Source organism: Otolemur garnettii, unplaced genomic scaffold, assembly GCF_000181295.1.
Source record: "Otolemur garnettii isolate 467f Iridium unplaced genomic scaffold, OtoGar3 scaffold00064, whole genome shotgun sequence".
Lineage (NCBI taxonomy): Eukaryota > Metazoa > Chordata > Mammalia > Primates > Galagidae > Otolemur > Otolemur garnettii.
This window is the reverse complement of record NW_003852459.1, coordinates 7900644-7927401: the sequence shown is the minus strand read 5'-3', so window position 1 is coordinate 7927401 and position 26758 is coordinate 7900644. Positions and strand designations below refer to the sequence as shown.

The 26758-nt window shown below is 34.6% G+C and overlaps 1 protein-coding gene across 1 annotated transcript in view; it reads right to left on the bottom strand.

Annotated features, from left to right (window-relative positions):
* Positions 1-26758, bottom strand: part of EPC2 (enhancer of polycomb homolog 2) — a 131986-nt gene that overhangs the window by 49044 nt on the left and 56184 nt on the right. Inside the window, exon 3 of the mRNA XM_003793011.3 lies at positions 651-796. Coding sequence (XP_003793059.1) covers positions 651-796 — 146 coding nt within the window. The remainder of the gene's footprint in view (positions 1-650; positions 797-26758) is intronic.

Sequence of the window (26758 nt, the reverse complement as noted above, 5' to 3'; positions counted from 1 at the left end):
GACTGGATTCGAACCCACCAGCTCAGGTATATGTGGCTGGTGCCTTAGCCACTTGAGCCACAAGTGTGGAGCCTGGAATAATCTTTTATCTTTGGGTCTGGAACCTTTCACTGACAAAAACTGCTTAATTGCTTTCCAGAAAGATAGTACCATTTTAAATTCCCTGTGAGATATATAAACATTTCACTAAAAGTTCTTTATTACCTTGTGAAATTTTTTTTTCCTCATTTAAACATTTAAATAATATATAATTGAAATTGAAATCCATTTTAAATAATAAGTATCTTAATATGTATAAATCTGGATAACTAAGTAAGATTTGACATAAAATGATTGCCTTAGAGATAGAACCAAGCAAATTTAGTAACTGACACACTGAAAAGAGAATCACAAGGAAAGGATCAAGAAGATATTATAACACTATTACAAGTATCACTTTAATCCAAATAGGAAACCAGAACAGAAATTCATACTCCTATTCAAGGAAATTATGTGTTTAAGTATTCCATTTAAAAAATATTGTAAATAAAAATTCTAAGATAACAGGAAAAGAAATTGAAGAGACAGTAAACTGCAACACATTCAGGTGTTAGGGAAAATGCTACATGGCTTAACTGTAAGATAAGAGGCATTTTTACAGGGTACAGTACCTGATTAGAACTGGCTTTTTCAAGTCTGTCAATCATAATTTCAAATTGCAAAGGCTTAATTTCCATCTTTCTGTTAAGTCTATTTAATAAAGTCTCATCTTCTGAATCCATATCATAATCTGGTTGTTCGTTGTCTAGATTAAAAGCTAGGAAAGAAAAGAAAGATCATTCAAACTGTGGAGAAATTATGAAGTAATACAGTGCTTATTGTGTTTGACCAAAGACTACTTCTAAATTTTAAAGCAATAACCAAAGAGGAACTCATGAATAGGTATGTAAAAATTAGTTTCAAGACTAATAGCACAGTGGAAGGAAAAACAAAATTTTGCTTTATGGATTTCAAGTTTAATAGAATAGTAAAAACCAATAAATTATACACGCCAAAATATAAAATAAAAACAGCAACTATAACAAAGATAAAACACATTATCAATATGGTAGTTTGGTAGCTTAATTAGAAACTATGAAACAAAATTAAGAATACAGAAATAAATTCAGGTACCTGGTATATAATATAAATAGTGCTTCAAATAACTGAGGATAAGATGGATTGTTTAAAGAAAAGGTGTTGGCATTAACAGATAAATTATCTAAAAAAATTCCTTTCTCCACACCTAACACCAACAAATGATATATTCAATAAAATCTTATAGTAAAAAATAAAACACGTAGGGTGGCACCTGTGACTCAAAGGAGTAGGGCACCGGCCCCATATGCCAGAGGTGGCGGGTTCAAACCCAACCAAGGCCAAAAACTGGCAAAAAAAATCCAAAACAAAAACATAAAAACACTAGAAGAAAATGTAAGAGGAAAACATATGGGCAGTAAACTCAGAAGCCATAAAACTGATTAAAACTAGACTCGATTACGTAAAATTCAGAAATTTCCACATGGAAAATTTAATAAACTAAGTCATAAGAAAAGAACAAACTAAAGAAGAAAGTAATATATCTTAAAGATTTCTTCTTACAAATTAGTAAGAAAAACTAGTTACTCAACAAAAACTGATAAAAGATAATTGGTATTACAAGTGGAGAATAAATAGAAATGACTTTTAACCATAAAAAGTTTATTTTTTAATGTAATAAGATAATAGGTTTTACTCCTCAAAACAAAATCTAAACCTTATAATATGCTATTTGGGAATGAATAGGGGGAGAAAGCCCTCTCAAACATTATAAGGAAGAAATTATAAACTGGTATTCAATTTAATTAAAATTGTATCATCTTGGACTTGGTAGTTCTATTTTTAGAAATTTATCCTATATATAAACCTATATAGAAACAAACACACATACATATGCAGGGTATTAGCTGTAACATTATAAGTAAAAAATGCAAAATAAGGAACATATGTTAGGATCAGATAAATAAATGAGGGTTTATACATACATGAAATATAGACTGAGGGAAAAATGACACTGACCTGTGTACACTGATATGGAATAAAAATGATCTTCATAAACATTAAATGAAAAAAGCTAAGGTGTAGAATACCATATATAGTACACTAAGATGTGTGTTTTTAAAGGGCAAGGATAGATATATATACACACATGTGTTTGTAAATGCACAGAATATTTTTGAAACTGGTAATAATAGCTCTCCATCTCTGGGTAAGGAAAACTGTGAGTAGTAGGGATTCAAGGATGGTGGAAGGAATTAAAATGTTCTCTTTGTTCCTTTTTGTACTGTTTGATATTTTATGTATGTATAATTATTAAACTGAAGGGAAAAAATATAGTGTCACATATGTGTTGAAATTACATGACAAGACGTTGGAGTAAGACAATAAAAGAGATACCAATAACCAACAAGTTGGTAACCTAAAGATGTCTGCAAATCAATGTGTAAATGAATGCCCTACGTTCATAGCCTGTGAAATTTTCTGGCATTCTCAGATTCAAGGTTCATAATACATTAATACAAACAGATGTGAATATTTACATACTTTTAGTGAAATCAATCCTACCACAGATAGTGCTGATGAACTTAAAATAAAGGCATTTATTTTGTAATCAGAAAATGACTACATCTCAAAAATCTGAACACTACCACACTGCTTAAAAAAAATAGCAAACAACAATAGATAAAAACAAAAATAAGTATTAGCTAATGTTTATAAACTCACATAGCACTTTCTATGGGCCAGGCAGTATTCAAGTCCTTTACACATACTAAAGTGTCACAAACACCCTATGTGGTAGATAATATTTTATATCCCAATGATTCTCACATTCTAAAATCTTAAAATGTTAACTGTATTTAACTTGTATCACATACTATAAAAATTAATAAATCAGAGGAGATAGTTATTGACAAACTAATGACAGATTATTTTGTATGATGATTTACTTAAAATATTCCTGAGAAAATATATTTTTCTTGTTTTTGATTACATAATTGTCAATAATCCAAAAACATGCTTGTAAAAAGTCAATCCAGTCCTCATCAGACTCAATGGCAGATGATATGGCTCTTACAAACTACAGAGGTTACTAAAAATTACTCTTCTTTCCACAAAGGGATATTTGTAAATGCACATAGTGAAAGTCTAATGATCTGCCTTTAGTCCACAGACTAACAACAATTAGCCAATAAAATCAGGTAGTTGATAAAAATGAAAGACATTTTAGAGAAAGATTTCAGAAAATATTGTGCAGAGCTAATCCAATATACTGAATTTCTAAGTTAAACAGAAGTTTTCAAAAGTTTAAGGGCAAGGGTATATATACAAATTGTGCATGACCATCTTTTACACACCTACCTAATCTTACTCACCTTTTGTTCCTCCACCTCCTATCTGCTCTATCTTCTTATTCTATTCTTACAAAAGCCAGCACCCCAGCTTGTGAGGCAGGGGAAGGGACAAGAAAAGCTGGGAAATAGTTTAGAAAAATTAATAGTGAGAATTGATAGGAGATCTGACAATGTGTTAAATCAGAACCAGGGCAAAGACTTGCACTAGCACTCTTTAAGTATTCTAGCCTAACATTTCTCCATTCATTCAAAAACTACACAAGAAGCATTATTGATTTAGGTATTCTGTTGCTTCCAAACCAGGTACAAGTGTTTGCCTGTACCTCTCTTAATCTTATAGTATCTCCTCGACCAGATAAAAGGATAAATTCTTCAAAAGCAGTGTTAACTTCAGTCATACTCGTATACCCCCTACGTAGGACTTAAAGAAAAAAAGAATGGATACTAAAAGCTGTTGAATAAAATAGCATTTTTTTTAAGTACTAAGAAAGGATTCTTTTAAACTACAAGCAGAATATCCTTTTTTCTTCTTTTAGAGACAGAGTCTTACTCTGTTGCCCAACCTGTTCCCCAGGTTGGAGTGAAGTGGTGCAACCATAGACTCCTGTAACCTGGAATTCCTGTACTCAAGACATCCTCCCACCTCAGCTTCCCAGGACTCAGGGTTATAGACCACCATGCCTGAATAATTTTTAAAATTTGGGGATTAGAGATAGTGTCTCACTATGTTGCCCAAGCTGGTCTTGAACTCTTAGCCTCTTGCCTAAGCTTTCCAAAGTGCTGGGATTACAGGCATGAGCCACTGCACTCAGCCTCAAGCTGAATGGTTTTTTGTAGACTTACTGATACTTCATTTTTTGAAACCTAGAAAACTTTTTCTTGCTAAAAAAAAACCTTAAATCTTACAAATACAAAGTTGGTTTCACAGACCAATCAACTAAACAAAACAAGTAATACCACTTCCCCAAAATAAAGGGGGGGGGGGAAGGAGACAGGTTTGAAAATTTCTTGATGCAGCAGACTAACAGAATTAAGACATGAACAAAGCTAACAAGGGCATGTGTCTTTGTGCACACAGAAGACTTCATGTGCTGAAGTCAGCTTAGTAGTATACAACCAACAATGAAAAATGAGGGAATTTAAGAGTGTGCATGGTCAACATGAGAAGGAAAAAGGAAATAGATCAGAAGTTCTCTGCAACAGCCGTAAGGCAGCTACCACCTCAGGAAAATTTGGTTGTACTCTACCAGGGAGAACAACAGCTTCTGTGTAGGTAAGGAAGTGGGCATCACCTGCTGTTTGAGTACAGAAAGCATTCACAAGTTGACTGGCTATAGCTTACAAAATGTATAGTCAGTCTAAAATTAGCTGGTAAAGTAAATATTACCTCAAATTAATAAAGTACCTTTCAAAGACCCTGACTTCTTGGTTCTTTGCCATGTTCATACACAAGTAAGCATGTTTATCTAATAAGCATATAAATGAAAATAAAGAGAAGAAATAATAGATTTCTGAGCCAAAAAGAAAAAAAAAGGCACATATTTTAAAACTAAATAAGGCTTACCAAGCATAGTTCCAAATGAGTAATCAGCAATTCAATGTGGCACATGATGGGCCCGTTACTATTACTTCATAATATTATAAATATGAACTACATACTAAATGATGTTATGCCATTACATATCATCTGTTAAGGGGAAATACTTATTTCTTGTATTTCTACTCAAGTCTCCAGGATGGAAAAGTATAGATAGGAAGGATACTTTCAGCTTCTCTTAACCTCTTTGTACTCTCCTGAGCCAAGAAAAGGAATGGCTTAAACTGACTGGTGAACCTGGGAGGAAGATCTAAACAGTTTAACATCTTCTAGGCTCTCTAGGAGCTCTTCTTCCCAGAGGCTGCATTCTAGTCAGCCTTCTACTATATGGTAAGCACAGGACTGACTCTGCCTCCATAGAGGGGGAACTGCTTTGTCAGTGACCAATCAGCAGTAGGTAAATTTGTCTAAATCAGGGGTTAAATATTAGAAAAGTCCACTGAAGCCAGATATCTGCATCTCAACTTCCAATACCACTTTTATTAGTCATAAAGCTGAAATTTTGTGTCTGTTTCTCAATTACAGTAGCACCTCTATCATTTGACCACACAAGGGACTACAACAAACTGGTCAACATATGGAGGTAGTCGACATAAGGAACTAGGCCTACTGTACTGATACATACATGTGGTACATGTCCAGTTTATAAAAATTAAATCTTAAGGAGGTTGATACTTGACCTTGGTTAAATATGGAGAATCTACTGTAGTCCCAAAGTAGAAAAAGGAAAGAAATGTTATTTCTTGGCTTCCTAAAACCCCACTATTACAGACTAAATTCAATCATTTATTTTATAAGTGGCTACACTTTTTACGAGCACTATTTTCTATACTATGGTCTGTGTATTATATGGTTGTTAGATAATACATACTCAACCCCCAGACTTTATTTCACTCATCTATCATTTCTGTTTATTTACACAAATCAGATGCAATGACACATGTAGCACAAGTACTCTCTAATGCAATGAATGTAAGTTAATCAAAAGCAGTTTAAATTCAAGGCTTTATAACAATAACAACAAAAACTACACTGTTAATTTCCCTACCTTAATTCTGTAAATTTTGTACTCTTTACATATATCTACCTCTGTATTTACAGATGTTAATCACTGTGTCTGCCTGTCCCTAGACCTTTCTCATCCATGTTTGATACCATGTGACACTCCATTCCACAGAGAATCATACTACAGATGAACAACTAACCCTCAAAAAACCAGTGTTTAAGCATACGCAGGCCAGATTTCTTCTAACATATATGTAAACACAAAGATGGTTTCTGGTTAAATCCGGCAGATTAAAACAAATGCAAAATAATTTTTTTTCAAATGGCATAAATCCTCAGATATGACATGAATAAAGTGAGAATTATCAAATTTTCAGCATTATAAAGGACATGGATTAGCAAACAAAAGAATATTAAAATATAAAATATGGGGGGGGGGAGTGGCATAGACAACAAGAAGCAGGAAACTCCCCTGCCCCATCTAAAGATTTAGGGAGTTGAAGTCAATAGTTTGTGAAGAGGGGAAGGGGAATAGGGTACTTCTGAAAATAGGAAGATCAGCTGAAAATCTTTTATACAGATAATTAGACATTTCTGTCATCCAGTGTAGCCTGGCAACTACTTTTCTACCAAATAGTATCAGACTGAAGAATATCAGATTGTTTGTAGAACAATCTATAAAGACTGTTCCAGAAAGCCTGTTGGCTCTGTGGCACTACAGGCACTGAGGGCAAGTGTAAGGCTCCATACCAAAGGAGAAAGAAAAGTGAACGTTTACCTGGGGAACTATGAAATGTCCCATCACTGTCATCCCCACTCCTTCATTTCCACCCCCCAACTCAGCTATAAAAACAAAAAAAGAATTCCCCTATGGGAAAACAAATAAATCCCATAAAAAACACAATCAGATAAGTGACCTCATTCAAATATCTGGAAAAAAAAAAGAGAGAGAGAGAGAGACACCAAAACAAACATTAAAAAGGATTTCAGAGGAAAAAAAAGACAATATAAGGTGGGGGTGAAGAGATAGCACTGAATCCATGAAACAGAACAGGCATAGGAGAACAGGATACTGTATCAAAGAAATACCCAGAGAATAAAATATTAAAATTTAAAACTATGACAGCAAAAAACATCAAATTTCTCAATGGCGACACAGCAAGTTACTTAACAGAAGACTATGACACAATATCCAAAATTCTGAAGGATGAATGAAGGTTTCTAGACTAAAACTCTTTATCTAACCAAACCATCAATCAAGAATAAGGCTAGAATAAAAGTCACTTTTAGACATTCGAGGCCTCAAAAAAAAATTTACCTTCCATGCACTCTTTCTTAGGAAGCTACTGGAAGATATGCTCTAACAGAATGGAACACATCTAAAAGAAGAAACCATGGAATCAAAAAATGAGGAAACACACATGAATGCAACATGAAAATCCCTTTGGTGATGAATGCTAAACATGCAGCAAACCTAACAGCAACCAGTCCAAAATAAAGCAGCAAAATGAATGGCTCCAGGAAAAAATGTCCACAGAAGAAATAAAACTAACAAATTGTCCAACTGAGCACACTAAGACAGTTTTACACCTGCTAGATAGTGTGGGGCAAATTTAATGAAAGGCACACAAAAAACAGCCAGATACAAAAATCATGAAATCATCCCTCTCTCTTTATTTTGACAGAGTCTCATTTTGTCGCCCTCGGTAGAGTGCCATGTCACAGCTCACAGCAACCTCCAGCTCTTGGGCTTAGATGATTCTTTTGCCTCAGCCTCCCGAGTAGCTGGGACTACAGGTACCCGTGACAAAGCCCAGCTATTTTTCTGTTGCAGTTTGGCTGGGGCCGGTCCAAACCCGCCACCCTCAGTATATGGGGCTGGTGCCCTACTCACTGAGCCACAGGTGCCACCCGAAATCATCTCTTTTAAAGATAAACCTAAATAAGAAAGGAAATATAATCATTGTTAAGTACCTGGCTCAGCTTTTATAATTCACATAATAACGCTATATACACGGGATACTCTTTTAATAATCTATAGCAAAAAATAGGGATAGGGAAAGTATGCTAAATAGAGAACTGAGAAAACTAAATTCTCATCTTAAATAGTAAGAAATCAACAGATAATACAAAAAAATGGCTTAAAAGATTATAACATAAGACTATTATTTTGAAGATAAATACCAAATAAAAAATCAAAAAACTCCCCCCAAACAAATAAAAGATTTAAACTGAGTTGCCTCAGAACGGGGAGAATGACTTTTTCTTAGGAAAAAAAAATTAAGTCTAATGATATATGCATTGCTTTGACAAAAAATAAAATTAAAAAATACAAAACAAAACGTATATTAAGATAGTCAAGGAAGGGAGCAAAAACATAAAAAGATGTCATTTATAAGTAGAAAATAGAAATAAAAAAGTAAAAGTTAAGAATTCTAGTTATAGTTCAAGGCATTAAGAATCCTTACAATACGTTTACCTTTTTTTTTGCTTTATTTGCATGTTCCCCAACCTTGCAATTAAAAGCACTTATTTAAATATTTCACCCTTTGCAAAAAACAGATTTCCCTGAATTTGTTTCATGTTTCAAAGGTTATTTCAAGCTTTTAAGTTCTAAGCAGAATATTAATTTTTCTTTGATTTGTTTGTAAACCTAAACATTTTCAGTTAGCTTTAAATAGCTTATTAACACCCAATTCAGTTGCTTTTAAGTACTGTAAATTAAACTTTCTCTTAACAGTGATAACCACAGAGGCAATTATTTCTAAATGTATACTTTCATAGAAATTTTCTATAAACTTCACAAAATTCTGAAAGGCATTTTTCTTTGTTTTTGCATACACAGAAATTGAGACTTTAGAGGTATTTTAATTAATTTGTGCAAAATTACATAGATTTGAACCCAAGTCTGATGATTTTTGAAGGCTATGCTGTTTTCCATTTACTCTGTCTTGCCTAAAACAATACATTTACATCATCTCCCAGTCCATGGTGTATGTCTTTTGTTGTATAATTTCAATTTTAAAGTTTTATATACTACAAGTGCTCAGTCTTTCTGATCTCTCTTAAGTTTTTTGACTTAAGAGTATCTTTAGATTGGGCAGCGCCTGTGGCTCAAAGGAGTAGGGCGCTTGCCCCATATGCCAAAGGTGGCTGGTTCAAACCCAGCTCTGGCCAAAAACTGCGCAAAAAAAAAAAAAAGAATATCTTTAGGTCATGAAGATATCCTCACATATTTTTCTTCTAAAATGTTGTTTTTCATATTTATTCTTTAATATTTCCATATGGAAAATAGACTATCCCATCACTACTTATCAAATATTTCCATCCTTTCTCCAATGATTTGTAATGCCAATTCAGTCATATATCAAATTTCCACCTATGTACGGGGTTGTTTTTAATCTTTTTTCTCTCTACATTGGTCTACTTTTCAATCACTGGACAAAAGATTAATATCACAAGCCATAATATTTTAAGAAAGTGTTAATTATAGGAGAAAGGAGGAACAGAAGGGGGGCATAGGGTACCTTTTCTACAGGTATGACTTTCAGAACCATGTAAATATTTTATATAGTTACAAAACAAAATAAAATCTTGAAAAACACTGCTTAAATGAAAAATTAAATGGAAGAAGCAGCCTACTTGGGTTCTATTGAGAGTATCCTGAAGATATAGTGAAGTGACTATACATTTCTAGTGGGAATACACTAAAGACTAAAAGCAAAAACCAATTAGCCAACAAAAAAAACCCCTGAAACTATTTTTGGTAATTATATTGTTGGCATTAGAGCTGTGGGACTACTATGGTGTCTTGTGGGATAAACATGGGGGAATTATGTGGATATACTTGGATATTAGTATAAATTCATGACATATTTTAGTTTTAAAAATTTTAAGGGTATATTTCCCAGGTAAGCAGGTCCACTAAAAAATCTTAAGTATCAATGAGCATGCCCAGTGCCCAGTTTGTAGCTCCAAATACAATTTCCCACTAAAAGGAAGAAAAACACTCTGCAGGAAATACACAAAGTGAGCCTAGTACATCTTAGCTTTCTTGCTTCCTGGTATAGAGTCAGGTCAAAAAGCCTCAGGAGCTAACCTGAATAGGTTCCTACTGACCAAAAACAGATGACTATGAGATTATCAATAAGGATAATAAATTTAATTGAAACATAATAAAAATGTACAAATCTGGCTCAGCACCCAAAGCACAGTGGTTACTGCCACAAACACGAAGGCTAGTGGGTTTGAATCCGGCCCAGGACCTGCTAAACAATAATGACAACTGCAACCAAAAAATAGCCAGGCGTTGTGGTGGGTGCCTGTAGTCCCAGCCACTTGGGAGGTTGAGGCAAGAGAATCACTTAAGCCCAAGAGTTTGAGGTTGCTGTGAACTGTGATGCTACGGCACCCTACTGAGGGTGACAAAGTGAGACTGTCTCCAAAAAAAAAAAAAAGTGTAAATCTATAATCTTTAATGGTTCTAAGACAAATAAATACCTTCACAATCACTTTAAGAGACTACTAAGAGATCAACCTACATGAGGAAGTATGTAATTTTTTAAATTTTTTATCATTATTTTTTTTTTATTGTTGAGGAAGTATGAAATTTTGGTTGTCTCTTTTACTATGATGTCAGAAACCATTAATGACCTTTACCTTGATCCAGTAATTCATTAGAGGCTGAAAATAGTGCTTTTCTACCATTTCTTCTTGATTTATTTTAGCTGGAATACTTCCATCAAGAGAAAGTTCTCCTTTCTTAACTATTTAGAGATCCTGAGATACAGTTCACAGAAAAGGCAAAATAAATGCTTGATTCCTTATATAAAGAATCCTAAGAGAACTACTGTTTTGTAGAAGTTCTCTTGATCCCAAGTCAAAAGAATTTTAAGCTCTTTCGTATAGTTGAATCGTCCTATTTTTTGGATTCCCAACTCAAAAGAATAAATTGCTTAGGAAAAAACAGGGAGAGATAGCAAATTTATAGAAGACACAAGATGTGAACACTGACTAAAAATTTGATATTAAGAAAATATTGTTTTTTTCTTTGAAGGGGTGGTGTGATAACATTATTGTAATAGTATTATTACATATTAATAGTATTACTACAATATTGTTAGATAATATTATGATTATGTTTCAATATTCAAGATGAAATCATGTTGAGATGGCCACCAAAATCACCAAAATTACTCCATTTTTATTAGGGTTTTTTTTTTTTTTACCTAGAGTTGCCTGTCTGTCTTCTGGAAAGGATAAAAGAAAATATAAACACTAAGGGCAGGAAGAATTCCCTTATGAGGTGATTTTTTCTGAAGAAAATTATTGAGGATCTATAATAAACTAGATACCAGCAATAAAAAGGGAAGGCGATGATCAGAGTGTTTCCTGAGTCTTAAAACTTTTTAATTTATGTGCAAATTGTCAAGAGGAAAACTAGAATAAACAAAGATACTCTAGGAGATCCAGACTCCAATTATTTTTTATTTAAATTACATAGTAGTTACTCTCCCCCTCCCCCATAAACATGACGGAAACGTCTTAAAAATGAATAGTTCCTAAAGGTAGTCACAGACCAGAACTCAGATGTTCAATTAATCATATAATTCCCTTTCCTCATATTGGTGGAAAAACATCAGGTGTAGGAGAAATTATACAACAAAATATGATTAATCATGTAATATGTAATAAAGAAAAGATCTTGATGCCATAAAATAAAATTTGGATACTTCTCATTTTTGGAATGTTTTTCCTTACTCCTGGAATCTATTTTGAATTTCCTCCCTCTCTTACTCTGCTTCTCTTTCCTACCTTTTCTCATTCTAGTAAATGGAAAGATAACAGGATATGTTACCCTCTTTGGCATCAAGACAATTCTGAGCTAAAGACACTTGAAAAACAGGAGGTCTAAGAAGGGTGCGCTGTCTTTCCCCTTTCTTCCTGAAAGCAAGGATAAAATTCTCACCTGAAAGGGAGGGCATTCTTGTTTCCAGTAGGTACATGCAGGCTTTGTTAAAATAACTCTTATCTTTCTTTAGTCTCCCCATGTAATTTAGTTACTTTTCCACAATTGTTAATTTGTTCAACCTAATCTTGGCCCCATCCACTTTTTGGGTTTTCATTTTTCTATGAGGTTTCCCATGCAGATATAAAAATTTGTATGCTTTTCTGCTATTCATCTGTCTCATGTCATGTCAATTTAATTCTCAGGCCCAGTTAGAGATCCTAAGAGTGGAGAAGTAAAGTTTTAGTATAATACTATTTGTGGAGACTGAAAAACAAAACAAAACAAAACAAACAAAAAGACAAGTTAGGGTAAAGCTCTGACCACACCACCAGTTAATGTACATGTAAATAAGAATAATCAAAAGTGACATAATTTAGAGCTGGGAACACTTTATCTTACAGATCAGAAACCCAAAAGCTGAGCACAGGTTTCAGGGTCTTGACTCATACAGCTCAGTACTTTCCCACTATACCACACAGAAACTTTAAATTAAACCCTTCTAATCATAACAGTAGTAAGGGCTGTCAAAGAGAGCAAAGACATAGATGGACGGAATCTTTAAGTTTCTTTAATGTTTACTGCTGGAAGCTATCTACCAGTATCTAATCCCTTTGATTGTAGGACACTAAACAAAACAGAGGCACAAGTACACCTTGTTTCTAAAGGCTCTTCTAACTTTTCAAATCGATGTTTACCATTTCAATCATAACAATCAACACTGTGCCTCCTAAAGTGCTAGGATTACAGGTATGAGTCACCATGTTTGGCCCCAAATGCACTTTCAAACAGTAGAACAAATATTCAGAACCATATGAAGTTGTATGCACATATATAAAATGTACATTTTAAAAAGCAAAGTTGAAAAGTTTTTACAAATCTAGAATTGATAATGCTATTACATATCTAACTCTCAGTTAAATGGAACCTAACATACACTAAAATGAGCTGAGAGTAGGCAGACCTATGAATGAGGAAGCAGTCTGAATAAAACATCTTCCTGTGAGCCCATATACTTCTCAAACTTAAGAAGGTTAACAGGTCTGACAAAGACTCAGAAGTCCCTTCTTGACATGAGGATCATCAAAGCTTTTAAATCAGTATTTCTCAAACTCTGGCACTCATCAGAATCATCTCAAGAGCATATTAAAACACAGATTGCTGGGCCAGATCACCAGTTTCTGATTCAGAAGAACTGGAGTGAGGCTTATAAATTTGCATTTTTAACAAATTCCCAAACAGGGGACCATGTTTAAAGAACCACTGCTCTAAATCCACAGTCTTTGCTCTACAACTTCATAAACTTTACTTTTGGCTAATGTGAAATAAATGGAACGTTATTTAAAAGTTCAAATAACTTGCAAAGATAGCTGATGAGTAGCAAGTGTATCTCAAAGTTCAGAAACAACACAAGCACCAACCATCTCCAGCTCTGCCTGGAACTCTCCAAGGTTCTGACTGAGCTTCCAAGCTTAGCCTAGAGATGTAAGGAGAGATCTTCAATGTTGATACCCAGGACTCTTCATTTTGATTTGCCAGACTTCATAGATTTATAAGACACAGCCAGATATCAAATTCACAACTCCCACCTCCACCAATTTACAAACAATGTGAACTGTAGAAAAGTTCAAAGCCATTTTTACAAGGTAGTAGTGATCCAAGTCCCTCTATCAACAAATCGGATCTTTAAAAAATTCCAGGTTTATATCATAATCAGAATTATTCCTAGTCTTTTTATTGACTAGCCTGGTAACTACACTTCTCTTCCACATAAAAAAACTCATTTTCCTTTCTTTTTGAGACAGAGTCTTATGCAATCTCCAACTCTTGGGTTTAAGTGATTCTCTTGCCTCAGTCTCCCGAGTAGCTGAGATTACAGGTGCCCACCACAACACCAGGCCATTTTGTTGTTGTTGCAGTTGTCATTGTTGTCCTAGCTGGCTGGGGCTGGGTTCAAACCCGCCACCCTCAGTATATGGGGCCAGCGCCCTACCCACTAAGCCACAGGCACTGCCAGAAAAACTCACATTTTCTATAAATAACAAATATTTATAGAAAATTAGTGGGAATGATGACTGCTATAAGAACCACGGACCATGAGAATAAGCAAATGGGTATTCTGAATCTTTCAGGTAAGAATTTTCATCACTACAAAGGGGACAAAGCCTAATAACATTAAACAAGATGCAGGTGATAAAATAATGATTCAAAAATGATAAAAATATCAGATGTGTAAAGATAAAGATCATTTATTCTCTAACTGTGCTTTCCTTAATCTTTTCTCTCTTTCAGATTCTCACCTCAATCCCCTTTTGCTTTCTTCCTCTCCCCTCTAAGAACAGCATCTCACCTAGTCACCCTTGTAGAGTGTCCTCATGTCTTAGCTCACAGCAACCTCCAAAATCACTCTTGGGCTCAAGTGATTCTCTTGCCTCAGCCTCTCAAGTAGCTGGAACTACAGGTGCCTGTCACAACACCTGGCTATTTCTGGAGACAGGGTCTCACTCTTACTCAGGCTGGTCTTGAACCCGTGAGTTCAGGCAATCCACCCACCTCGGCCTCCCAGAGTGCTGGGATTACAGGCTCCTTTTGCTTTCTAACAGCCCAGTAGAAAACTGGGTGAAGGACAGTAACAGTTTAGAAGATAAAAATACAAAAGGCTCCTAAACATATGAAAAGATACTTAACTTCAGTTTTAACAAGAAATCCAAACTGAAACAATACTGAGCGAAATCAGAATAATGTCTGGGATTTAATTAGTAATATTCCAACATTATTTCTAAGTTTTGACAAAGGTGCCACAAGTAACTTCAGATGATAACATTAGGAACTAAAGCTGGAAGAGATGAGAGGTATATAGGAACCGTACCTCCTTTGCTAACTCTTCTGTAAATCTAAAGTCTTTTCAAAATAAAAAGATTATATAAATAAAACTCTACACTGAGATATATCATTTTTCATCTATCAGACTAGCAAAATTCCAAAAACTAAAGAGTCTTTTAATCTGGATGTAGCGAACAAGTACTCTCACACATGCTTGAAATACAAAATGGTAGAACTCCTGTTTATACCATTATTTACCTGTTATTTGGCAATTTCTCTAACAGATACAACCACATCTGTATGAAATTCTATTTGTTCATGGTTGGTCACTAAAGCACTGTTTGTTTGTTTTTTTTTGGCCGGGGCTGGGTTTGAACCTACCACTTCTGGCATATGGGGCTGGTACCCTACTCCTTTGAGCCACAGGTGCCACCCCTAAGCACTATTTGTAATAACAAAGGACTCCAAACAACCCATTGGCTTTTTATAAGTAACTGGATAACCTGGCATGCCCAAACTAAAATATTATGCTATAGTAAAAAACAGAATGAGGACACATGTGTGCTAATATAGGATGATTTCCAGACTATACTCTTATGCACACAAAAAAGCCAAGTGCTACAAAGTACATATACTATGCTAATTTTTGTGTAAGAGAAAGTATAAAAACACAAATTCCTATTGTTTGAATGTGTAATGAAACCCCTAAAAGAACACATGAATTAGTGGTTACTTGTAAGGGAAGGGTGGCTGGACTGAAGGGTGGACAGAAATGAGCTTGTTTCATATACTCTTTATGAAGTATATGAAGAGAGAATCATTTAAATGCATTATCTATTTTTAAATAAAATAAAATCATGTTATTCTGTAAATTTAAAAGCAATTTTGTGTTTTAAAAAAGTATGTGGGTCGGTGATCCCTATCTACCATCTGAGATTCTCTCACATTTTCTGTTCGAACCTGGCATTCGTTTTCACTCTCAACAAGTATAGAATAAGGGCAAAAAGTTTTATTTAGACATCTGTGTTCAAAATGTACCTAGCTTAACCAGTACAAACTAATTTTAAAATGATGTATTCACAGGAAAAGGAAGTCTATTAAGAATATTTAGTACAAAATAATAAATACGTCACAGAAAGAGAACATACTTCCATAAATCATTAAATGGTTAGGAACTTGAAAAGTTAAATAACAGTATTTCTCCCCAACAGATTTACTGTTTTAATGTTAGCAAGGTACTGAATGGATAAGGATATAAATTCAGGATATGGAAGGCATCAGAAAGATTTGAAATAGTCCTAAAAGAGCTGAAAAATTCAAGCTTATAAAACCAAAATCGAAGGGAAATGAATAATTTCCTTATTAAAGAAACTCATTGCTGAAGATTCCACTAAAAGTTCTTTGCAAAAACCAGCTCTGCCCGAGATATAAAATATCTCACTTAAAAAGATACAGATCCCAAAACATATTACAAACTTAACAGTGATGAACAAAGAATGGCACACCCCTTCTCCCAAATAAAACAGTATGGTACCAGCATAAAAACAGGCATATAGACCAATGGAAGAGAAGAGAGAACCCAGAAGTAAACCCTCACATTTAAGGTCAAATGATTGACAAGGATGTCAAGATGGGAAAAGATAAGTCAGTCTCTTCACCAAATAATGCTGGGAAAACTTAACACTGACATGCAAAAGAATGGAGTTGGACAAAAAAGTCAACATCAATTAAAGACCTAAACATAAGATCTGAAATCAGAAAACTCCTAGAAGAAAACACAGCAGGAAAGCTTAATGAGATTAGATTTGACAGAAATTTTGGGGGGGATACAATACCAAAGCACAGGTAACAAAAGAAAAACAAATGGCACCACATCCAACTTTGAAATGTCTATAGAGCAAAAGAAACAGATTGAAAAGGCAACCTAAGGTACATGAAAAATATTAAACCATGTGTCAAAGAGCAGATTAACCCTTGTGGAGTGAGTGGTGCTCAGAAAGGAAATGTGCCAACTGAGGTGTGCAGCCATCCCAACAATTGTTAAGATACATGATGTTCTTACTAGATGTTTTTTGGTTTCTTACTAATCAAAATAATTCACTCAAGTTGGTTTCAGTTTCCACTACCTGTACAAATTATTTCAGGCACAACTGTGAAGTTTCATGATGCTTACAGACTCAAGTCAAGTAACATAAAAGTAGCATGTGTTGTCAAAGTTTCTGTTTGCAAAATGAATGCCTGTGTGCCAAAGGAACATGTACTGAACACCTAAATTGTCCTTCCCACCAAACAAACACCTTGTTTAAATGCCTATAGGCATTGTTTGCAGTCAAAAGGTTAATACCTAGGAAATATGAGAACTCCTAAAACTCAAGAACAAAAAACCAAATAAGCCAATTTAAATAATGGGCAAAAGATCTGAATAGACATGTCTTCAAAGAAGATATACAAACGGCTAGCTTAAGAAAAGATGATCAATGGCAGTAATTATCAAGGAAATGAAAATCAAAAACACAGAGGTATCATCTCCCACTTACTATGTATTAGGATGGCCATTATCAAACAGAAAATTACACGTTGGGAATGCTGTGGAGAAAATGGAACCCCGTGCACTGTCAGTGGGAATGTAAAATGGCCTTTATGAACAACAGGGTAACAATCCTCAAAAAATTAAAGATATAACTACCATATGATCCAGCAATCCATTTCTGGGTATATATATGAAAGAAATGAAAACAAGATCTTGACAAAAACAGGCACAACCATATTCACTGTTAGCATTAATCACAATAGCCAAGAGGGGAAAACAACATGAACGTCCATGCGCAGATGAATAGATTAAGAAAATACCACCCATACATAAAATGAAGTATTATCAGTCTTGAAAAGAAGAAAATCCTGTCATATGCTACAACATGGATAAGTCTTGAAGATGTTACACTAAATGAAATAAAGCAGCCACCAAAAGGAAAATATAGCATGATTCCACTTATCCACTTATATGAGGTATCTAAACTAGTCAAACTCTTAAAAAGAAAAAGTGGAATGATGGCTGCCAGGGGTGGGGTGGGGCTGTTGTTCAATAAGTACATGGAGTTTTACAAGATGAAAAAGTTCTAGAGACCTGTTACAGTGTGCATACAGTTAATAATACAGTAAGGCATACTTAAAATTTATGTTATTTTTCTATCACAACGAAAAAAATAAACCCACATTTTAAACTAATCATGTCTTAAGGAAGCAGGTAAGCCCAAATTGAGGAACCTTCTACAAAATAATTGGCCTGCACTTAAAAAATATCAGTGGCATGAAGCACAAAAAGACTCAGTAGTCGTCTGAAAAGACAGGACAAGTGAATGCAATGCTTAACTTGGGATTCTTTTTACTTCACTATAAAAGACATTTTGGGGACAATTATTAAATTATACATGAGGTCAACAGATCAGACAATTGTATTATACTAATGACAACTTACTGATTTTGATAACTGTAATTACATAAAAGAATGTGTTTTAAAGAAACACACTGAAATATTGAGAACGAGCATAATATGAACAACTTACTCTAAAAGGGTACAGAACAAAAATTATATGGGAGAGAAAAGAGTGTGAGAAAGAGAAGAACAAAGAACAAGAAAGAAAGTAAATATTGTTCAATATTACTTAAAATTTAGTGAATCAAAGAAAGTGGTATACAGAATTCTTTATATTATTCTTGTATAAATTAGAAATTAGGTCAAATTTTAAAAATTTAATTAAAATTATGTCAAAATAAAAACTAAAGAAAATGTTGAAGCACAACTTTCTCAGAACTTATCTCTTGTATTCTTTTTTTTTTTTTTTTTTTTACTGTTGTTGCAGTTTTTGGCCAGGGCAGGTTTGAACCCACCACCCTCCGTATGTATATGGGGCCAGCACTCTTCTCACTGAGCCACAGGCGCCACCCTTATCTCTTGTATTCTAATATAAATCTGAGCCAATTCTAACAGACACCAAATATAGCTGTTCTCAAAGATTAAATTTTATATTCCAGAAATTAGAAAGTTCATGAATATTCCGATCTTCATTCTGTTTAATACTATATACTAGGTACTACTAGAATAAGGCCAGGCAAGGTAATCTAAGAGATGAAAAATATTTCCTGCCCCAAGTATCTAATAAAAAGGATTAAGTACCTCATGAAGAAGAGGTAAATTTATAACTTGGGCCTCACTAACTATAATCTTATTCTCCCAGTGCCATTCATGCTTTCTTCAAAACAACCCGACGTTATAATTCCAGATCCTTCAGAGATGGTTCCAATAACCAGTGACAAGATTTTTGAATTCCCAAAATAACATCTTAACTAACATTTCTGCTTTGATACCATCAATGCCTAAAGATTCACTACTGTAGGACTTCTAGTTTCTAGGTCAGCCTACCAGAATTTAGAAGCTGCCACTCTTGTCTTAACAACATGCAAAAATCTGAATGAATAAACTGAAAAGTTAACAAAATTTAGACCTTACAAGTGAGGTCTCACAGGCAAACCACTGCCCCCACCCTGAACTAGAGAAATGGGTAAATACAGAGGATCACAACTTACTGAAGCACTATGAGAATCAATGGAGAGGAGAAGGGCTGGAAACCCTAAACTGTACTTGACTCAGTACAGACAGGTCTGAGAGAGAAAAACTCGACATCCTAGTATCCTGATCATTTCATGGCCCTTAGCCCTCACACATCTGTTTCACCTTTCACCAAGCTCTCACAGTGAATTCTGGAAGGAAAAATCTCTTTGTGCTTCAGAGAGAAGAGTAAAGATAGGCAACTTGAAATGTGCCAGAGCAATCAATCTATTCTTAACAAAGCCTGCACTCCAGAGAAAATATCTTGCCAGAGTCTACCCTGCTGGAGTTTTAGCAGAACTCACCAAACCTGGGGGAAGGGAACATGCAACTCCAGTTACCTCTAGTCTTTCATGTGGAGAACAGAAATAACCCAATTCCAGCAGCCACCTCTAGCATCCTGTCCCATCCAAAGGGGGAGTGACTAAAAAGCACCAGTCAAGTGGTGAAGTTCAAAGTGCTGAGACACAGGCTCACCACAGACAGACCTACACTATATATCACCACTCCATTAAAGTTCTGTTTACATAGTTCCTTTTACCAAGTAACACCAGGTCCACCTTAAAAGGCATACTAAGAGGCAAACAACAGTCTGAAGAAATAAACAAGCATCAGAACCAGAGTCATATATGACAGGAACATTGTCCTACTTTTCCAACAAGGAATTTCAATAAATTTTTATTAATATGCTTAAGATTTTAATAGAGAAACCAGACAACATGCAAGAAGAGATGAATAATGTAAGCAAAGAGATGGGCATTCTAAAAAAAAAATTAAAAATGACCAAGATCACAATTATTGTAATAAAAATGCCTCTGAAGGGCTCATCAGTAGACTGGACACAGCTTTATCTCTGATCTTGAAGATATGACAATAGGCTTCCAAAACTGAAAAACAAAGAGAAAAAAACCTGAAAAAAAAAAAAGAAAAGAAAAGAAACAACAGCCAAGAACTATGGGTCAACTATAAAAATTATAATTACGTACAATGAAAATAACAGGAGAAGAAAAGAGAAAGAAAATAGAAACATATGAAGCAACAACAGAATTTCTCTGAAATTAATGTCAGGCACCAAACCCCAGATTCAGGAAGCTCAAAGAACACCAAGTAGGATGAAAGCCCCAAAACCTACACGTAGGCATGCAATACTCAAACATCGAAAAACCAAAGATAAAGAAAAAATCTTGAAAGATGTCAGAGGAAAAAACGCCCTACCTCCAAAGGAGAAAGATAAGTTACATCAGATTTTCCTCAGAAATCATGCAAGCAAGAAGAGAGTGAATGAAAATTTAAAGTATTGAGATAAAACCTACCACATAAAATTCTGTACCTTGTGAAATTAACCCTCACAAATGTAGGAAAAATAAAAACTTTCTTAGGCAAAAATTGAAGGAGTTTGTTGTTGTAATTTCTTATAAAAAATTATAGAAGTAGCTCTTTTGAGAGAAGAAAAACGATATGGGTTAAAAATTAATATCTAAAAAAATTAAAACTGCCCCCAAACCAGGGTGTACATAAAGTAGTGTTTATAGAATAAATAAGTAAAGATAAAATTAAAACTTTTATTTTTCTTAATTATCTAGTAGATAACAGTTGGCTTCAAATAGTAGTAGCAATGCATTCAATTATTTATGCTTATGTACAAGCATTTTATTTACACATAAGCACATATACAAATATACAGTCATGCATTGCTTAATGACTTAATGACAGTGAAATGTTCTAAGAAATGTGACACAGGCTAAACTAAATGTAAAAAAAATACTTTTAAAAAACATAATAAATAAACCTTAGCTTACTGTACCTTTTTTTACTTCATAAACTTTTTTTTCAAGTTTGTTGCCCTCAGTAGAGTACTATGGCATAACAGGTCATAGCAACCCTCAAACTCTTGGGCTCAAGTGATTCTCTTGTCTCAGGCTCCCAAGCAGGTGGGATCACAGGTGCCCGCCACAATGCCCAGCTACTTTTTATAGACTGGGTCTCACTCTTGCTCAGGCTGGTCTCAAAATCATGAGCTTAGTCCATCTATCCACCTCAGCCTCCCAAGAGCTGGCATTACAGGCATAAGCCACTGTGCCCGGCATTTATAAATTTTTTGACTCTTTTGTAATAATGCTATACAGCTATACAAAATACTTATTCATATTCTTATACTATAAGCTTTCTTATGTTTTAAAAATTAATTTTTTTAACTTTTTTTTGTCAAAACCCAAGACACAACAGAATACACCTACACAGGATGAGGATCATCATTGTCACTGTCTTCCATCCACCTCCACGTTTTGTCCCACTGGAAGGTATTCAGGGGCAGCAGTACGCGTACAACTACCATCTCTCACGATAACAGTATCTTCTGGAATACTTTCTAAAGGGCATGCCTAAGGCTGTTTTATAGCTAAAGCTTTCTTATAAGTTGGAGGACACTCTAATAAGTAAATACACAAATCAGTAATATAGTCATTTATCAGGTATTATATGCTATACTTCTATTCAACTGGCAGAGATTTGTTTATACCAGTTATTACCACAAACATGTGAGTAATGCACTGCATTATGACACTGATGGCTATGCTGTCACTAGGCAACAGGAATTTTTCAGTTCCATTATAATCTTAAGGGTCCAGCATCATACATACAGTCCACTGTTGACCAAAACACATTATGCAGTGGATGACTCCGTGTGTGTATGTCTATATAAAATAAACAACAGCAATGATACAAGGAACAGGAGGGAGGAATTAGGAATATGTTGTTCTTATAAGGTATTTGTATAACCTATGAGGCAGTACAGTGTTATCAGAAAGAAGACTTGGATTAAATGTAAATGCACAGCGCTATAAAAGAACAAAACAAGGAAGTATAAATGGTGAACTAAGAAAGGAATATGGAGTCACAAAATTCTCAATTAAAATCATAAAGAGCAGAAAAAGTGCGGAAGATAAAAATAAAGAACAAGGGCAACAAAGAAGTTAACAGATACGACAAACATTAATCATAAATAGGAATCCAACTATAAAATCACTATATAATCACTACTTATTGATTAATTTTTCTTGCAGACAGAGTCTCAAGACTCTGGGCAAGAGTGCCATGGCCTCAGTCTAGCTCACAACAACCTCCAACTCTTGGGCTCAAGCAATCCTCCTGCCTCAGCCTCCCAAGTAGCTGGGACTATAGGTACCCACCACCAGGCTTTACTAATTTTTCTGTTTGTAGTAGAAATGGGGTCTCACTTTGTTCAAGCTAGTCTTGAACTCCTGACCTCAAAAGATCCTCCTGCCTCAGCCTCCCAGAGTACTAGCCTGGCTTCTATAACCACTTTAAATGTCAATGAATTAAATATACTAATTAAAACAGTAATTTTCAGAGCAGAACAAAAACAAGACCCAACTTGTTGTCTACAAGAAACCCACTTTAAATGTACATACAACGTGTATACATGATAGAAAAACAGATCATGTTATACCAATCCAAACAAAGCCAGAGTAGCCTTGAGCCCAAGAGTTTAAAGTTGCTGTGAGCTATGACAAAACAGCACTCTACCCAGGATGACAGAGTAAGACTCTGTCTTAAAAAACAAAAAAAAAGAAAGAAAAGAAAAGAAAGCAAACCAGAGTAGCTATCATCATTTCAGCTAGAGCAGACTTCATGGTAAGGAAAGTTATCAGAAATAAAGAGGCACATTATGTAATGAAAAAAAGAGTCAATACTCCAAGAAGACATGCCACTAATAATCTTTGATATGTGCCTGCCTAACTACAGAGCAATGAACTATGTGAGGCAAGAACTTATAGAACTGCAAAATATATTAACAGATGAATCCATTATCATACTTAAGAGACTTTCTAAACTCACTATCAGAAATGGACAGATCCAGCAAGCAGAAATCAGTAAGGAGATGCTTAAGCATCAGTTGATAGTACCAGTCAACTGATTTAATTGACACTGATAGAATACTATTTTCTCAAGGTCATGGCACATTCACCAAGACAGACTATCTTCTGGGTCATAAAAACACCATGACAAATTTAAGGAACTTAAAAACACTCTCAACTAAATGAAAATGAAAATATGACATCAAAATTTGTGGGATGCAGAGAAAGCAGTGCTTAGTGGAAAATTCATAGTCATTAAATGAATTAATGCTATTCAAGTTATTCAGGAAAAAATAAAATCTAAAATCAGTAATTTAAGCTTTCAGATGAAGAAACTACAAAAAGAAAAGCAAATTAAAACAAAGTAAACAGATGAAAAGGAAGAAAAGAGGGGAAGTCAATCAAAGTAAAATTGGAAATCAATAATACTAGTATTAATAATAAAGAAACCAAAAGACAGTTCTTTGAAAAGATCAATAAAATCAATAAACTTTTAGCCAGGCTAAGACAAAAAGAGAGAGAATGAATAAAACATAGGGCACGGAATGCTGATAGTTAGCGAGGCTGAGGCTGTGTATGTGTGTGTGTCCACACGTGCACAGGAGGAGGCAGGATATACACAGATAAATTTCTTCTTAATTTTGCTGTGAACCTAAAACTGGTCTTTATTAAAGAAAGTTTATTATTTTAAAAAATTACACACATTGATTACAACTATAAACAAAGATATCCGGGCAAAAAATGTATACAGCCTCATAAAAATGACCAAGTTTAACTTAAATGAAATTAAGTTTAAATACTGTTTTGTTTTCTGCTTGAATTTCTACTTGATGCTATTTTCAGAGCCACACAGGGCCTGGTTTTATAAATATGCAGAAGCTGAACTCATGATTAATGATCAATCACCTATGGTACATCCCTACCTTTAGGGACATGTGAATTTTATACTCTATTCTTATCACCACTAAACTACTGTCTATAGGCAAAGTACTTTAAGAGTATTTATTTCTTTTCTTTTTTTTTTTTTAATTTATTGTTGGGGATTCATTGAGGATACAAGAAACCAGGTTTCACTGATTGCATTTGTTAGGTAAAGTCCCTCTTACAATCGTGTCTTGCTCGCAAAAGGTGTGGCACACACCAAGACCCCATGACCCTCCCCCCTTCCTTCCTCTCTCTTAAGAGTATTTCTTAATGATAGCTATACAGTGGTAAATATATAGAACTTAACATTTTACATGACAGTTGCAACCTAAAGACAGTCCCTATGGCTAGAAATTCTATTTAGCCAGCTCATCTAAATTAAATGATATCGAGGAATTATCATGAATTATCATCATAATGGCATGTGTTAATGCTTTTAAAAAGTCCTTATCTCTAATAGATAAAAACAGAAATATTTATGGGTAAAATGATGCCTGAGATTTGGTACAAAGGGCTCCCTTTTACTAGTCCTTTACTTTGAAAAATAAAATCAAACCAAATTAAAAAACAACAAAGAAAAAACTACATTAAAAATTCCTAATCTCGCCAAGACACAGACGGCTGCCTATGACTGAAAGTTTGCCTTTCTCTCTTTCCCTATTCCTCCCCACCCCACCGTCACAAATATTCATAGGTTCTAGAAATTTCAAAGCCAGTAAAATCATTAGGGATTGTCTAATCTAGCTCCTACTGTGCTTCACAAACCCAGAATTAAAGGGGTCCTATAAAGCTTCCTCACTCTCCTCTGGGTGCTAATGAATGAGCATCTCTGGGAATGGGACCTAGAAATCTGAATTTTAACAAGTCATTTTTTTAGGTATACAGACAGAAGTGGATTTTTAACTAGGCTCATCTCTTGCTATGCAGATGGTACATATTAATTTTTCTGGCTAGGTTAATGAAGAAAATGAAGACAAATTACTGATAACAAAAATAAAATAAAGGTCATTACTACTGACTCAATGGATATTTAAATGATAGTAAAATTATATTATGATGGATATAAAGCTCTATGACCATAAATTGATAACTTACATCAAATGGACAAAAACACGAACTACCAAAGTTCATTCAAGAACAAACAGAAAATCTTTAAAGATCTGTAAGACTGAATCAAAAAACCTTCCAAAAAGAAAAAAGAAAAGAAAAGAAAAGAAAAAAAGACCAGACCTATTAATCTTTATATCGCTTCCAGAAAATAGAAGCAGATACTTCCTAACTCACCTATGAGTCCTGCATTATCCTAATCCTACAGTAGGGAAAAAAGTATATATCCTATTACAAGGATGAGCATACATCCAAAAATTCTCAACAAAAGCTGAATCCAATAATGTATTGAAAGAATTATACACCAAGACCAAGTGAGATTTGCTCATCATCTGAAAGTAATGTAATTAATGTAATCCACTGCATCAACAAGCTAAAGAAAAAATTGCATGATCCTATCTAACACCCCTTCATAAGAAAAACACTCAGCAAACTAGGAATAGAGAATTTCTTCAAATTCATAAAGAATTTCTATAGAAAACCTATAGATAAGATCATAATTTTAAGAAAAGAGATTCATTCTCTTTAAGATTATGATCAAGGCAAGGATGTCTTCTCTTACCACTTTCATTCAACATTTCAGTAAGACAGGAAAAAGAAATAAAAAGTATATCGTTTGAGAAGGAAGAAATGAATCTGTGTTTTTGTTAGCAGATGATAAGACTATGTGGAAAACATTAAAGAAATGACAAAAACTTCCCTGTAACTGACCTAAGTATAACAAGCCTGTAGTATACAAAGTCTATAAAGTATACAAAGCTGAGATATATTAGCCAGGCATGGTGGTGTGCGCCTAAAGTCCCAGCGAGCTAGGAGACTGAGACAGAAGCAGTACTTGAGCCCAGGAACCTGAGGTTGCAGTGAGCTAGGATCACCCCACAGCACTCTAGCCTGGGCAACAGAGCAAGAAAGACCCTGTCTCAAAAACACAACCAAGCTGATATTAAGATGTCAATTTCTTTCCTATAGACTACCAATGAATATTTGGAATTTGATATAAAAATATAATGCCACTTACATGAGAAACCCCCCCAAACCCTTACATATAAATCTAGGAAAATATGTCTGTACAAGATGTATGTGAGGAAAACTGAACAACTCTGCTAAAGAAATCAAAGAGATTGAATCTACATAAACACAGAGATATTCCACGTTAATAGATAGGAAAATTTAATGCTGTTAAGATGTCAATTGCTCCTAATGAGATCTATAGATTCAACATGATCCCAACAAAAATACCAATAAGTTATTTTGTGGACACTGATGAACTGATTTATTTTACATAAAAAGGCAGGAAATCGGCTTGGTGCCTATAGCTCAACCGGCTAAGGCGCCAGCCACATACACCTAAGGTGGTGGGTTCGAATCCCCAGCCCGGACCCGCCAAACAACAATGACGGC